This window comes from Rhamphochromis longiceps, linkage group LG14, assembly GCF_057381845.1.
Source record: "Rhamphochromis longiceps isolate RC_006_pf linkage group LG14, R_longiceps_female_GT1.1, whole genome shotgun sequence".
Lineage (NCBI taxonomy): Eukaryota > Metazoa > Chordata > Actinopteri > Cichliformes > Cichlidae > Rhamphochromis > Rhamphochromis longiceps.
Genome location: NC_140570.1, coordinates 4,276,812 through 4,289,754, shown reverse-complemented (window position 1 = coordinate 4,289,754; position 12,943 = coordinate 4,276,812). Strand labels below are relative to the sequence as shown.

The 12,943-nt window shown below is 40.3% G+C and overlaps 1 protein-coding gene across 1 annotated transcript; it reads left to right on the top strand.

Annotated features, from left to right (window-relative positions):
* The first annotated feature begins 3,087 nt into the window (after positions 1-3,087).
* LOC146653435 (dehydrogenase/reductase SDR family member 13-like) lies at positions 3,088-10,010 on the top strand. Its single transcript, XM_085379702.1, has 5 exons — positions 3,088-3,287; positions 4,525-4,643; positions 7,865-7,988; positions 8,060-8,386; positions 8,503-10,010. The coding sequence occupies exons 1-5, from the start codon at positions 3,161-3,163 to the stop codon at positions 8,760-8,762; spliced, it is 957 nt and encodes a 318-aa protein (XP_085235828.1). The 5' UTR covers positions 3,088-3,160; the 3' UTR covers positions 8,763-10,010.
* Positions 10,011-12,943: the final 2,933 nt, after the last annotated feature.

Here is a 12,943-nt window from a genome sequence, read left to right as displayed (position 1 = left end):
TGGCTCTCTTCCACAGTATGTCTTCATCCTGTCTTCCTCACCTGGTCGGGGCAGATAACCACCCCTCCTTCAGCCTGGTCTGAATTGAACTGAATAGATGATCTGCTGTGGCAGCATCTAAAGGGAGCAGCTGGAAGAAGAAGAAGAAGAAGAAGAAGAAGAAGAAGGGGAGGAAGAAGAAAAACACCAAAAACATGGAAGGGACTTCTTCTCTTTCAGCAAGTCCTCTTGGGGTCCTCTGCTTCCATCACACCAAATGCTTAGCAATCCAGTTCTAAAATCTGAATCTTTTCTGTAGTTCTACCTCTTTGTGGTCTTTCATTTTCTCCTGCCTGCAGCTCCACCTTCAACATCCTTTGTCCAGTACATCCAATAACCCTCGTCTGCACATCTCCAAACCATCTCAGCCATGCTTCTCTAACTTACCTCCCAATGATTTATTCATTTCAAATCTCATCTATCCTGGTCACTCCCAGTTAAAATCTTCAGTTTCAGCATTCTGTCTTTTTGTCAGTGCTCCAAACCATACATAATTGCAGGTCTCATTATGCTCTTCTAAACCTTCCCTTTCACATTTGCTGTTATCTTTCTTCCCAAATCCCCACTAACACTTGTCTCCACCTTAATGACTTGTGATGTTCTATTAAGGTCATTCTATCTGAGGTCACTGTGGACCGTCTGCTCAACCATCTCAGATTTCCCTAAAAGTTTTACGACAACATGTCATAAAAAACTGCATGCCAACAGTGAAGTGATTTTAAAATGGTATAGAAGTACAACAGTCAGCATGTCATGCATGTATGGAACACTTATAATAAACTGTATATTAATAAAGTACCAATTAATTCATTAATAAATAATAATTTACTTCTCAGGAGCTTTAAAGCAAAACTCCAACATGTTATAGGATGTTATTGTTGTTGGGCAGTATTTAGGAGTGGACTTAGCTTAAGGCTAATCAGTGGACCAAAGGTTATGGCAAATGTTCAGATCACACCCTTACTTTTACTGCTACCCAGTTATTCACCTAACCATATAAAAAACAAGTCTAACTTGATTTTAGTCTGGGTGACCTGACAACTACGGAGCCCCGCAAGGGACATGGGAGAAAAAAAATTACGATGAACTTTTGCGAGATCTCGCAAAACAAACTCGGGATCTTGCAAAGCTTTTGAGAGATTTCGCAAAAGTTGAATTCCAACAATGGCGGCAGCTACTTAGTTGTAATATTACTCTTTCTGGGTCACAAAATAAACTTTTAAGATATTTTGAGGTGTGAATGTAGTTGTGTAAACGTCAAATATCTGCTCGGTTTACAAGACATCACATATTTCTGACACCCACCATCTCGAAGCTAACGGGAGGTCGAGACCTACTACAGTTTGTTTTGCGAGATCTCGTTTACATGATGGATGACAGGTTTCAAAGTAAAACAAAAGTCACTGTGTGAGCACAGCTTTTTTTCTCTGTGGCGAATACACTGCTGTGTCACTGTGACTACTCTACATGCTAATGAGGGATGGTTTCACACAAAGGCGACCTTCTGCTCCTACGTTAATGAGCAGAGTGCAGTGCCATAGCAAAAGAGTGTTGTTTAGTATGAACGTTCCTTTTTAGAGTCAGATAAAACCAAACCGCTTTTTAAGAGCTATCAAGATTATAATATGTCAGTTAAAATACAGATTCATGAAATCCCATTTTCCTTTACTGACTGACACAACCATGTCTTTTAAAAAAACATTTTAAGTACTTAAACCTCTTGTGATTTCAAAGGGTCTCAGCTCTTACAAGACACAAAGAGTTCTCTGGTACCTTGCTGTAACTTTTACTGTACACAGGGAAGGGTTGGAGAGTGGGGGTGTGGGTGATTGGTGTGGAGAGAAAGGAGGGTTTTTCCCCCCAACTAAGGATTAACTAATTGTTAAATAATTCATATTACAGTGACAGGACTGACAGGAATCATGACAGTAGCAATATCAAGTTTGCTGTATTGTTATCTACCATCCACCTAAATCCTAAAATAATCCTGGTCTCAGCTATTGTCACATTTTTGTCAGTTTGTTACCTTCACCTGAAGGTGCTGTTAAGCAAGAATTAATTGATTAATAATGATAAGCACAAGCCAACGTTCTGTTTAAAATCATTAACAGACTCCTTAGTGCTGATCCAGCTTCTTTTCCTGCCAAATCTTCGGATGACTGTGAAAAATTCCCAAATTTCTTTGCTGGCAACATCAGTGATATCACATTACAGTTCAAGTTTAAATTAATCACTTTCATCTAACTCCAGCCCAAATTACTTTAAATCATCCATTGTCTTGATCTGCCAAAAAAAAACCTTTCATTTAAGAAATTTTTAATAAATTTATTAATTTGAAAACAAAAATTTCTATGCTTCAATAACCGACAATATTTCATTTGAGTCCTTCTAGATTTATCTGCAGCCTTGCCACTCTCATCAGAAGATTAGAAAATTGGGCTAGCATGATAAAAGCTTGTTTTAGCAGTGCCAGTGATATCACTGGCACTGCTAAAACAAGCTTTTATCATACTTTTCTGGCTGATACTTCGAAATTCATTTTAACCCTTTCTGCTCAGCATGACCTTTAAGTCTCGAGGACAAAATGCGATATGCTCACTAGGGTTGAGAATGACCAAGCTAAGATCCTGTGAGACCATATACAGATGGACAAACTGGTAACGACTAACCAGCCAAACATATACAAGTGACAGCAACATCAGGGAGAAGGAACATGAGAAGCTTGATAAGTGCCAAGTGCTGAGAGAGGAGATCGAAAGATGTGGAGGGGGAAGGCAACAGTGGACACAGTGGTAACCGGGGGATTTGGGGCAGTGACCTGACCACCAAGCCAAGAAAAAATCCGAGATCTCTGCCCAGAAAAGGGCAACAGAAATACTCTGCAGGACCCTCAAGGCTCCAGACCTGTGGCAGAGGACTTTATCTAAAAAAATACTTTTCTTTTCTTTTCTTTTCAAGAACTGCGGATCTGACGCTGGCGCTAAGTAAATCTGAATGAATGAGAATAGAAACGACAGAGGGCAGCAGAGAGCCTTTGTTGCTGCTGGTAGCCGCAAATAGTGATAGAAGAAGAGACAGTCACTTGGTTACGAAGAATTGAGCAGTGTTTGGAAGTGTCGTAATGTCGGCTTTACTATGCCTCATAGCGGGATTCGTATCGTTTTATGTGTTAGTTTATTACTGTGTGTTCAGATCCGCGAGATGCTCCAGTTCAGTGAAGCTTAAGGGCAAGACGGCCATTGTTACAGGTAACACGCCCCACTGTCCGCTCATGTCATCAACTGTAAACACAGTCACTAACTCACGTAAGTTGCGCAATCTTACCATTGTCCAGTCAGGTCCCAGCTTACTGCTGGTTTGAGTAAAAGTCAGCAGTGATACTTGAAAAATCGCGAAGTCCTTTTAGAATCAGCCGAAAGGGACACACTCCTTCTGAATGATAAAACTATGTTTCTGAAACAACTGTTACCGACGGGCTGTGTCTCTATTTCAAAATGAAAACAAAGATGGCAGTTCGCTGCCTGTTGTAAAAAGGACTTATAAATTAGTTAACGTCTTTGAAAATCTTTCATCATTAAGTAGAGGGATTTTTGCCATGCTGATGTTTAAAATAGTCTCCGAAGATTGTAAAAATGTATTCGGAATCGGAGTAAAAGTTGTGAAACTAGCTTCGCTTTTTTTTCCAGGTATCAATTGTTTATTCTTTTATAGGAAAAATAAAACAAAAAACTATTAGTTTTAAATGGTTAGCTCTGTGGGTGGTCTGAAAAGCAAAGTGAAACATTTGTGACTTCAAGATGATTAGCAGAGGACTCGGCGTCCACCTGAAATACAACTTTATTTATATAGCACATTTAAAAAACCAACAGTACACCAAAGTGCTTTACAATAGAAACAGGGAAATTAAGACATGATTAAATAAAAGGCCATTAACAATGTACCACATATGTACAACTCTATGTACCATATGTACAGACAGGTACATAGATACAAATGGAGCCAAATATAAAATAGGGGCACTAACTAGATGGAAAAGCTAGGTTAAATAAGTGAGTTTTTAAACGTAATTTAAAAGATAGAATGGATAGCGATGGGAAGGTTGTTCCACAGGTTTGGTGCAACCAGGGCAAAAGCACGGTCACCCCTAGATTTAAGTCTAGATTTAGGCTGAACCAAGAGTAATTGGGCTGAAGACCTTTTGAACCCACAGTGTCCTCTGAGTTTTTAGCGAGGTCCACCCTCATGCTTCATGTCTCATTTTTAAATACAAAGGTCAACTGTAAAAACGGATATCTGTACATTTGCACTGTTTTCCACTTTTGATGTGTAATTCTATCATAAGACTGTGAATTTAACTGAACATGTAACAGGTAAAAACAGTCTTAGATTGAATTTTCATTAGATACCCAGAGATAATGCCACTGTATTCACAATGACACCTTTGCCAGTGGTTTGCTGAGATGTTTGAATTGCTTTTCTGAACAGGAAGCAACACTGGCATTGGTAAGTCCACAGCTTTGCAGCTGGCGAAACGAGGAGCCAGGGTGATCCTGGCCTGCCGTAACAAGGAGAGAGGAGAGGCTGCCGCTTACGACATCCGCAGAGTAAGAAGTCAGAGACTGACACACAGCAGGCACTATCCTGTGCCACAGTCAGTTGAGAGAACTAGTTGGTAGTTTCATTTTCTTTCATTTTAACTGAAAAACTTACAGGAGTGTTCACTCAATCACTAAAAATGAGAAAGAGTAAGTTATTAAAAATCAATTTTAGTATATATATTGTGAAAGTTTTTAGACCTTTGTCTTTATGCATGCTCAATCATCCAAGTAAGCAAATCTCAGAAAGTTGTTTCGGTTCAGAGGTGGGCAATGCTTATCACATGCTGCTACCTGCCCAACAGTGAAGCATGGTGTTCGAGGGATTGTCCTGTGGTAGTGCTTGTCAGTAGCAGGAACATGAAGACTGATCACAAATGAGGGAAGGATGAATCCATCCATATACAGAAAGAAACGCACTCCTGACAGCAGCGACCTATAATTGAGGTTACGAGTAGAAGTAAACAGTAAGGGTAACACTGCAGTGGCCTCTAGCTGTGTTTTAGTGGTTTCAGCCAGAGCCCGTCTCTTTGGTGGAGATGTAGAGTTGGATGTCTCGAGACCACTTTTACGTGGTCTCTTGGTCTCGTCTTGGTCTCGACGGACTTTTGTCTTGGTCTTGGTCTCGCTGTCTCGGTCTTGCGTTCTGAAATCGACATAGTGTTCGGGAGATTTGGAGTCAACCATCGGCGGAGCGGGGGGGGGGGGTGGCTTACTGGGCTTAAGCCCGGGTCATTTTTTCAGAAGCCCTGGGTCTTTTGGAGTGTAATTTGTTTCATAGTTAGATGCCTGACTGTATAAACTGTATAAAACAAAAAATAAACACAATACTCGAAGCACAGAGCGCACAGTCGTAAATTCCCCCTAATTTTGGTATGATCCGAGCTCAGGCACTAGGCGACTGAGCACAGCACCCATGTGAGCGAGGGGGGAGAAGCTGCTGCCTGCGAGTTTGCTGCAGACAGAGGAGAGCTTAAGTTTGACCAGGTACCAAAGCAAATCATTCGTACTGTACAAATAATGTAAATATGAAGGTTTATCACAAAAGACTGAGATTAAACTGATCACTTGGTTGCGTTACTTGCTCTTCGAGTGAATCAACAAATGGATAAATAAAAAGCCGAACAGCAATGCTGATTTTTTAGAGAGTCTTAGCTTACATTTCATATTTTCAGTTGTTACCCTCCACGGCTAAACAAACTCTCTAAATCGGTTTCAGTTATGTACTGATGAACACAACAATGGACATAAGGAGCTTCTTTCAAAGAAAAAACTCTGGTAGATGTTATTTTATATATTATGCTTTGTATGTTGTTCAGTATATTTCTATGCAAAACAAGAGGAATTTCAATACACAGCAGTATATTCACAGTTTAAACCAGATATTTACAAACACTTTATGGAGAAAACATAAAACCTTTTTTTTTTTTACTGTTAAACATCAATTTAGACTGAACTAAAATATTGAAATAAATATTGAAATATCTTTTGAATTAGTTAAATGTCAGAATAAAGAGAGACAGAGCTTCTATTTTTTATCACTTTCATCAAATTTAGGAGTACATATACACTAAGTTTATTGTAAATTAATAAGAAACCTGCAGACGATTCCATTCTGAGCTGAAGAAGCTTCTGATAGGTTAGTAGAGTCCATGTGAGTAAATTGGTGGCACACCTGTGGATGCATATAAGGCAAAACACAGAGCCTGTTTCTGTGACATGGGAAAATCAAGAGATGTCAACCAAAACACCAGGAAAAGAATTGTGGAGCTCCATAAGTGTGGCTCAATTTTGAATACAATTTGGTGCCATTTACAATTAAGAAATACAGACAGTTTCTCTCTTTACTCTTAAAGTTAACAAATATGTTTTTTATATTTATCAATCTAAAAAAAATAAACATTTAGTCTGATTTGATGTTACAATTAAAAAAGTGTTTCTGTTTTGATCTGAAGAGTTTGTAAATATCTGGTTTCAACTGTATATTTGAAGATGTTGGTGTTTGGTTTGATTGTCAGCACAAAGAGGGAGAGAGAGAGGAACAGAGAGGGAGAGAGAGAGGAACAGAGAGGGAGATGGAGAATGAGGACAGAACAGAGGTGGAACAAGAGCAGGTGAGACACACATGTTAGTCAAATGGTTGTTTGCCAAAAGTATCACCGTATCACAGGTCCTCATGTATCTTGTACCTAGTGTTTCTTTTTAGGTTTGTTATTTTTCAAATTCTATATTTATTAAGTTATGCAGGCTTGTTTACACAACAAGGCTAAATAATTATATAAACGTTTCTGAATCTAAATATTGTACTTTGGTAGAATTAAAAAATAAGTGTAGTGCAGGTCTATGATGATTTTTAGTGCTACTATCATCTAGTTCTGATTCTGGTTCTGTTTTGGTTAAATCCTAAGTAGTCCTGATTTTGAGCTGTTGTAGTCCTGTTTTAATTCCGGATCAGTTCTGGGTCTGGTTGAATTGGGGTTTAGTCCGCCTGTCTTTGTTCTGCCTTGCTGCTTAATTAAAAAACTAGTTTAAGGTGTCCTGCACATGTGATATATATTTTTTGTCTGTATGAAGTCATTCTTTTTTGAACAAAACTCAAAACAGAGCCTATTAATCTTTCAGTCATTTCTACCCTCACTTAATTTCCTTTGGCTGCTCAGCTCTCACAAAGTGGCTCAGCTATGCTCCAATCCCTCCATATTGTGGCCAATCACATGCGAGGATATAGGATAATATCATTATGTGAAAAACAGAGAGGGTGAGAAACGCGACAGTCAAGTGGAGCGTGCGTCTGTCCTCTCAGCAAGTAAGTGAGACCGTAGACAGCGGTGAGGAGGGCTGTGCGAAAGCAAAAACACATAAATATGCCTGACACCCGTAAACGAAGCAGCATCTGGCTGCAGTTTAAAGACTTTTTTTGTCTCGTCTTGGTCTCGATACCCTCTGGTCTTGGTCTTGTCTTGGTCTCGGATTAGGTGGTCTTGACTACAAGTCTATGGAGATGTAAGAAAACAAATGATAAAAATAAACGGTACTTTATTTGTATTCGGTATCAGACGCATGGTTAGCATGTAATTCAACAAGCATCAAACAGACATCAGATCTATTTCTAGCGCTTACATAAGGATGTGTTTTAGGTTTTATTTTCAAATGCACCATCATTGTTCAGTCCTGCCAGATATGTGACAGATCTATCACAGCCTGTCTTACTCAGCAGTTCTGTCCTGTAGGAGAGCGGCAACAACCAGGTGGTGTTTATGCATCTGGATCTGGCGAGTCTGAAATCTGTTCAGAGCTTTGCTGAAACCTTCCTGAAGACCGAGCCCAGACTGGACATCCTCATTAACAATGCAGGTGGGAATGTTGCCATACAGAGAAATGTCGCTGTCTGTTCTATCGATAGTGACTGAAACTTTGTGTTGCAGGTGTGATGGGCCTGGGATGTACCGAGGAGGGTTTTGGTATGGCGTTTGGTGTGAACCATCTGGGCCACTTCCTGCTCACCAATCTCCTCCTGGAGCGGCTAAAGCAGTGTGGTCCCAGTAGAGTGGTCACAGTGGCTGCACTGCTGCACCACCTTGGAACCGTTGACTTCTCTCTGCTTAATTCCCAGAAAGATTTGGTGTCAGGTCAGTCTACCTGGGACAGCTTCCAGGCCTACTGTAACAGCAAACTGTGTAATGTGCTTTTTACCAGGGAGTTGTCCAACAAACTGGAGGGCACCAGTGTCTCCTGCTACTGCCTGCACCCAGGTCAGTGTCTGCTTCCATTTTTGGTGTGAGGCTGTGTGTACCACAAGCAAAAGCTACTACAACACTACATGTCCAAATGAGTACCTCTGAGTTAAGATCACCTCTGTTCTTCCCAGGAGTCATCTACACAGAGCTGGGTCGCAGTATGAGCCTGTGGCTGCAGCTTCTCATGATGCCTTTTGCAAAGCTGTTCTTCCTCAGCCTTGAGGAGGGGTCACAGACCACCCTTTACTGTGCTCTACAAGAGGGCATTGAACCCCTCAGTGGACGCTACTTCTCCAATTGTGCGCTGCAACAAGTAGGAGTCAAAGCTCGAGATGATGCCCTGGCAAAGAAGCTGTGGGAAGTGAGTGAGAGGTTATCTGGCTTATCATAAGAGACTCCAGAAAAATTCAAGGACTCTGTGAATACTTTGTAACATAGAGACGATACCACACCTTTGGTTTTATTATGTGCTATTGCTGGGCTGATGGTATGTCAGGTCTTAAGGTTCTCTGGCATTGTGCTATAATTTCAACATGGGGACCATTTTAGATTCTCAAGTGAATAATATGTTTTTTTAACTGTTGTGTAGAAAGAATATTCTACAGTATGTGTCATGTTGTTTTGTATTAATGAAGTAGATATGTTTTATCATTAAAAGCCATATCTGCGTCTCAGCACTGCAGTGAATTGGGCATTTTGTTTTCACATGACGGTTACACTTTTTTGGACCAGTTAAGCCAGTGGCAACGCCTCGATGAAAGCAACAGAGGAAGAAGGTGACAGTTTGGACAAACTGCTATAGCTTTGTGGAGTGGTGCATTTGTTAGCTCGCTTGCCTCGCAGCAAGATGGTTCCCGGCTCAAACTTGACAGTGTGGGGATGAACAAAAGTATTTTACCAGCACAATATAATCTGCAGTATGATCATTGCTTTAACAATGTAACAGATAGCTTTAAGATGGTTATGCATACTGTTATCATATTAATCTTGTATTCCAGATGCAGTTATAACTATTTTATACATATTGCATATCTGTGCTTATTTTGAGTTGATGTTCGGTTCATTAAGGGTCTTAAGCTTCACTGGCGTGACTGTCCAGGTCATTCATGCTGAGGGAAACTAGAACATAGAAGGAATTGCAATACATGCTTACAAAACACTTATATCAGGTCATTTTTATTATCTTTCATACAGTGGGGCAAAAAAGTATTTAGTCAGCCACGGATTGTGCAAGTTCCCCCACTTAAAATGATGACAGAGGTCAGTAATTTGCACCAGAGGTACACTTCAACTGTGAGAGACAGAATGTGAAAAAAAAATCCATGAATCCACATGGTAGGATTTGTAAAGAATTTATTCGTAAATCAGGGTGGAAAATAAGTATTTGGTCACCTCAAACAAGGAAAATCTCTGGCTCTCACAGACCTGTAACGTCTTCTGTAAGAAGCTTTTCTGTCCCCCACTCGTTACCTGTATGAATGGCACCTGTTTGAACTCATCATCTGTATAAAAGACACCTGTCCACAGCCTCAAACAGTCAGACTCCAAACTCCGCCATGGCCAAGACCAAAGAGCTTTCGAAGGACACCAGGAAAAGTATTGTAGACCTGCACCAGACTGGGAAGAGTGAATCTGCAATAGGCAAGCAGCTTGGTGTGAAAAAAATCAACTGTGGGAGCAATCATCAGAAAATGGAAGACATACAAGACCACTGATAATCTCCCTCGATCTGGGGCTCCACGCAAGATCTCATCCCGTGGGGTCAAAATGATCATGAGAACGGTGAGCAAAGATCCCAGAACCACACGGGGGGACCTGGTGAATGACCTGCAGAGAGCTGGGACCAAAGTAACAAAGGTCACCATCAGTAACACACTACAACGGCAGGGAATCAAATCCCGCAGTGCCAGACGTGTTCCGCTGCTGAAGCCAGTGCATGTCCAGGCCCGTCTGAAGTTTGCCAGAGAGCACATGGATGATACAGCAGAGGATTGGGAGAATGTCATGTGGTCAGATGAAACCAAAGTAGAACTTTTTGGTATAAACTCAACTCGTCGTGTTTGGAGGAAGAAGAATACTGAGTTGCATCCCAAGAACACCATACCTACTGTGAAGCATGGGGGTGGAAACATCATGCTATGGGGCTGTTTTTCTGCCAAGGGGACAGGACGACTGATCGGTGTTAAGGACAGAATGAATGGGGCCATGTATCGTGAGATTTTGAGCCAAAACCTCCTTCCATCAGTGAGAACTTTGAAGATGAAACGAGGCTGGGTCTTCCAACATGACAATGATCCAAAACACACCGCCCGGGCAACAAAGGAGTGGCTCCGTAAGAAGCATTTGAAAGTCCTGGAGTGGCCTAGCCAGTCTCCAGACCTCAACCCCATAGAAAATCTGTGGCGGGAGTTGAAAGTCCGTGTTGCTCGGCGACAGCCCCAAAACATCACTGCTCTCGAGAAGATCTGCATGGAGGAATGGGCCAAAATACCAGCTACTGTGTGTGCAAACCTGGTAAAGACCTATAGTAAACGTTTGACCTCTGTTATTGCCAACAAAGGTTATGTTACAAAGCAGAGGTGTGGACTCGAGTCACATGACTTGGACTCGAGTCAGACTCGAGTCATTAATTTTATGACTTTAGACTTGACTTGAAAAAATGTTCTAAGACTTGTGACTTGACTTGGACTTTTACACCAATGACTTGGGACTTGAATTGGACTTGAACCGGTTTACTTGAAAAGACTTGATATTTTACCCCAAATATAAAATTTAACATGCATATTATATGGAGATTGAAAATGTGACGTCATTCACGGGTAGAACCGCAAAGGATTCTGGGAACTCGTGGCAAGCGGTACTAGCGCACGCAGGCTTTCAATTAAAATCAGTCACACAGCGATAAAAAGAAACACAAAAATGTCAAGAAGCTGTTGTATTATTAACTGCAATAGCCGGTCGCATGACAGCCACGGGAAGCCGACGGGTAAAGAGATCGGTTGTTATCGGATTACGTCGTTGAAGAGAAATTGTTCGAGCCATGTTTCCGAAGTAACAAAGAGGCGACTGGATTGCAGCCATTCAAAGATCAAATATAACGTCCTAGAACACTCCAGCTCACAGGTTAGTCTGCTCCAAGCATTTACACAAAGGTCAGTCTGCTGTTGTAGTTAATGCGTCATTTTTCTTAACATAATTGGTGATATAGGTTACAAGCAAGTCTGGCGCTGAACAGAAATGGTCGCGCTATGCTCCTTTATTTATTGTGCATAAATAGTAAATTATCCTGACACAATATTGCGTTTCGCTTCTGTTATTATGGTACACTGACAAAAACACATACTTTTATTCACAGGATAAAACAGGTTTTTTGTATCACTAATTGTCCAGTACGATTACAGCATATTATTGTCACTGCTACATTTCTGTGATGCTACCAGAAATTATTTCCACTACTAATTAATTACCGTTGAGCTCAAAGGTTATATTAATAAACGGTTAACGAATGTGTATTTATGAAGACGATTTGTGAGACTGGTAAACTTATGATACGTACGATGGTCTTTCGTTCTACACGGTGCATTTCAAGGTCCTGTACCCATCCGTCGGTAAACTGTACCTGGGCTTGTTGCAGTGACCGGAAGTTACTAAACTTCATGAGTGTGTGCACTCACTCCAAGAACTGTATAATTATAAATATGCATATAAATATGCTAAGATGAGATAGCTGACTTCATCTAACTAGCAAATGTTTTCCAGGCTACGTTGGTGATACAGTTTTTTTTAATGTGTATGATATTTTTGTCATGCGATTTTAAAGCTGGTCCTACAACCGCATCCAAGAATAACATGCAGCTTATCTCAGAACTGTCGGTGAAAATTATTCTTGGAGCTAAGTTTAATTGAGCTGCATTTTAAAGAGGTGCAATTTCACAATTTGTGTATATTTTCTAAGTTCACTATTTTGTATGTGTTGAGAAAAACAGATTTTAAAATTACATGGTCTAATATTTACATTTAGCATAACTGCAACATTATTTTTTCGTTTGTTTTTTTTAAAGACTCGAAAGGACTTGAAATTCAAAGTTTCAGACTTGTGACTTGACTCGGACTTTTACACCAGTGACTTGAGACTCGACTCTGACTTGCCTGACATTACTTGAGACTTGACTTGAGACTTGAGGATAAAGACTTGAGACTTACTTGAGACTTGCAAAACAATGACTTGGTCCCACCTCTGTTACAAAGTATTGAGTTGTATTTTTGTTATTGACCAAATACTTATTTTCCACCCTGATTTACGAATAAATTCTTTACAAATCCTACCATGTGGATTCATGGATTTTTTTTTCACATTCTGTCTCTCACAGTTGAAGTGTACCTCTGGTGCAAATTACTGACCTCTGTCATCATTTTAAGTGGGGGAACTTGCACAATCCGTGGCTGACTAAATACTTTTTTGCCCCACTGTATGTTCATGTTCTTGTATTGAGTTTTAAGTAGTATCAGTTGGTTAAAACATTTATTCAATTTATATTACATCTATAAGTTTTAGTAAACTGTTGACACATT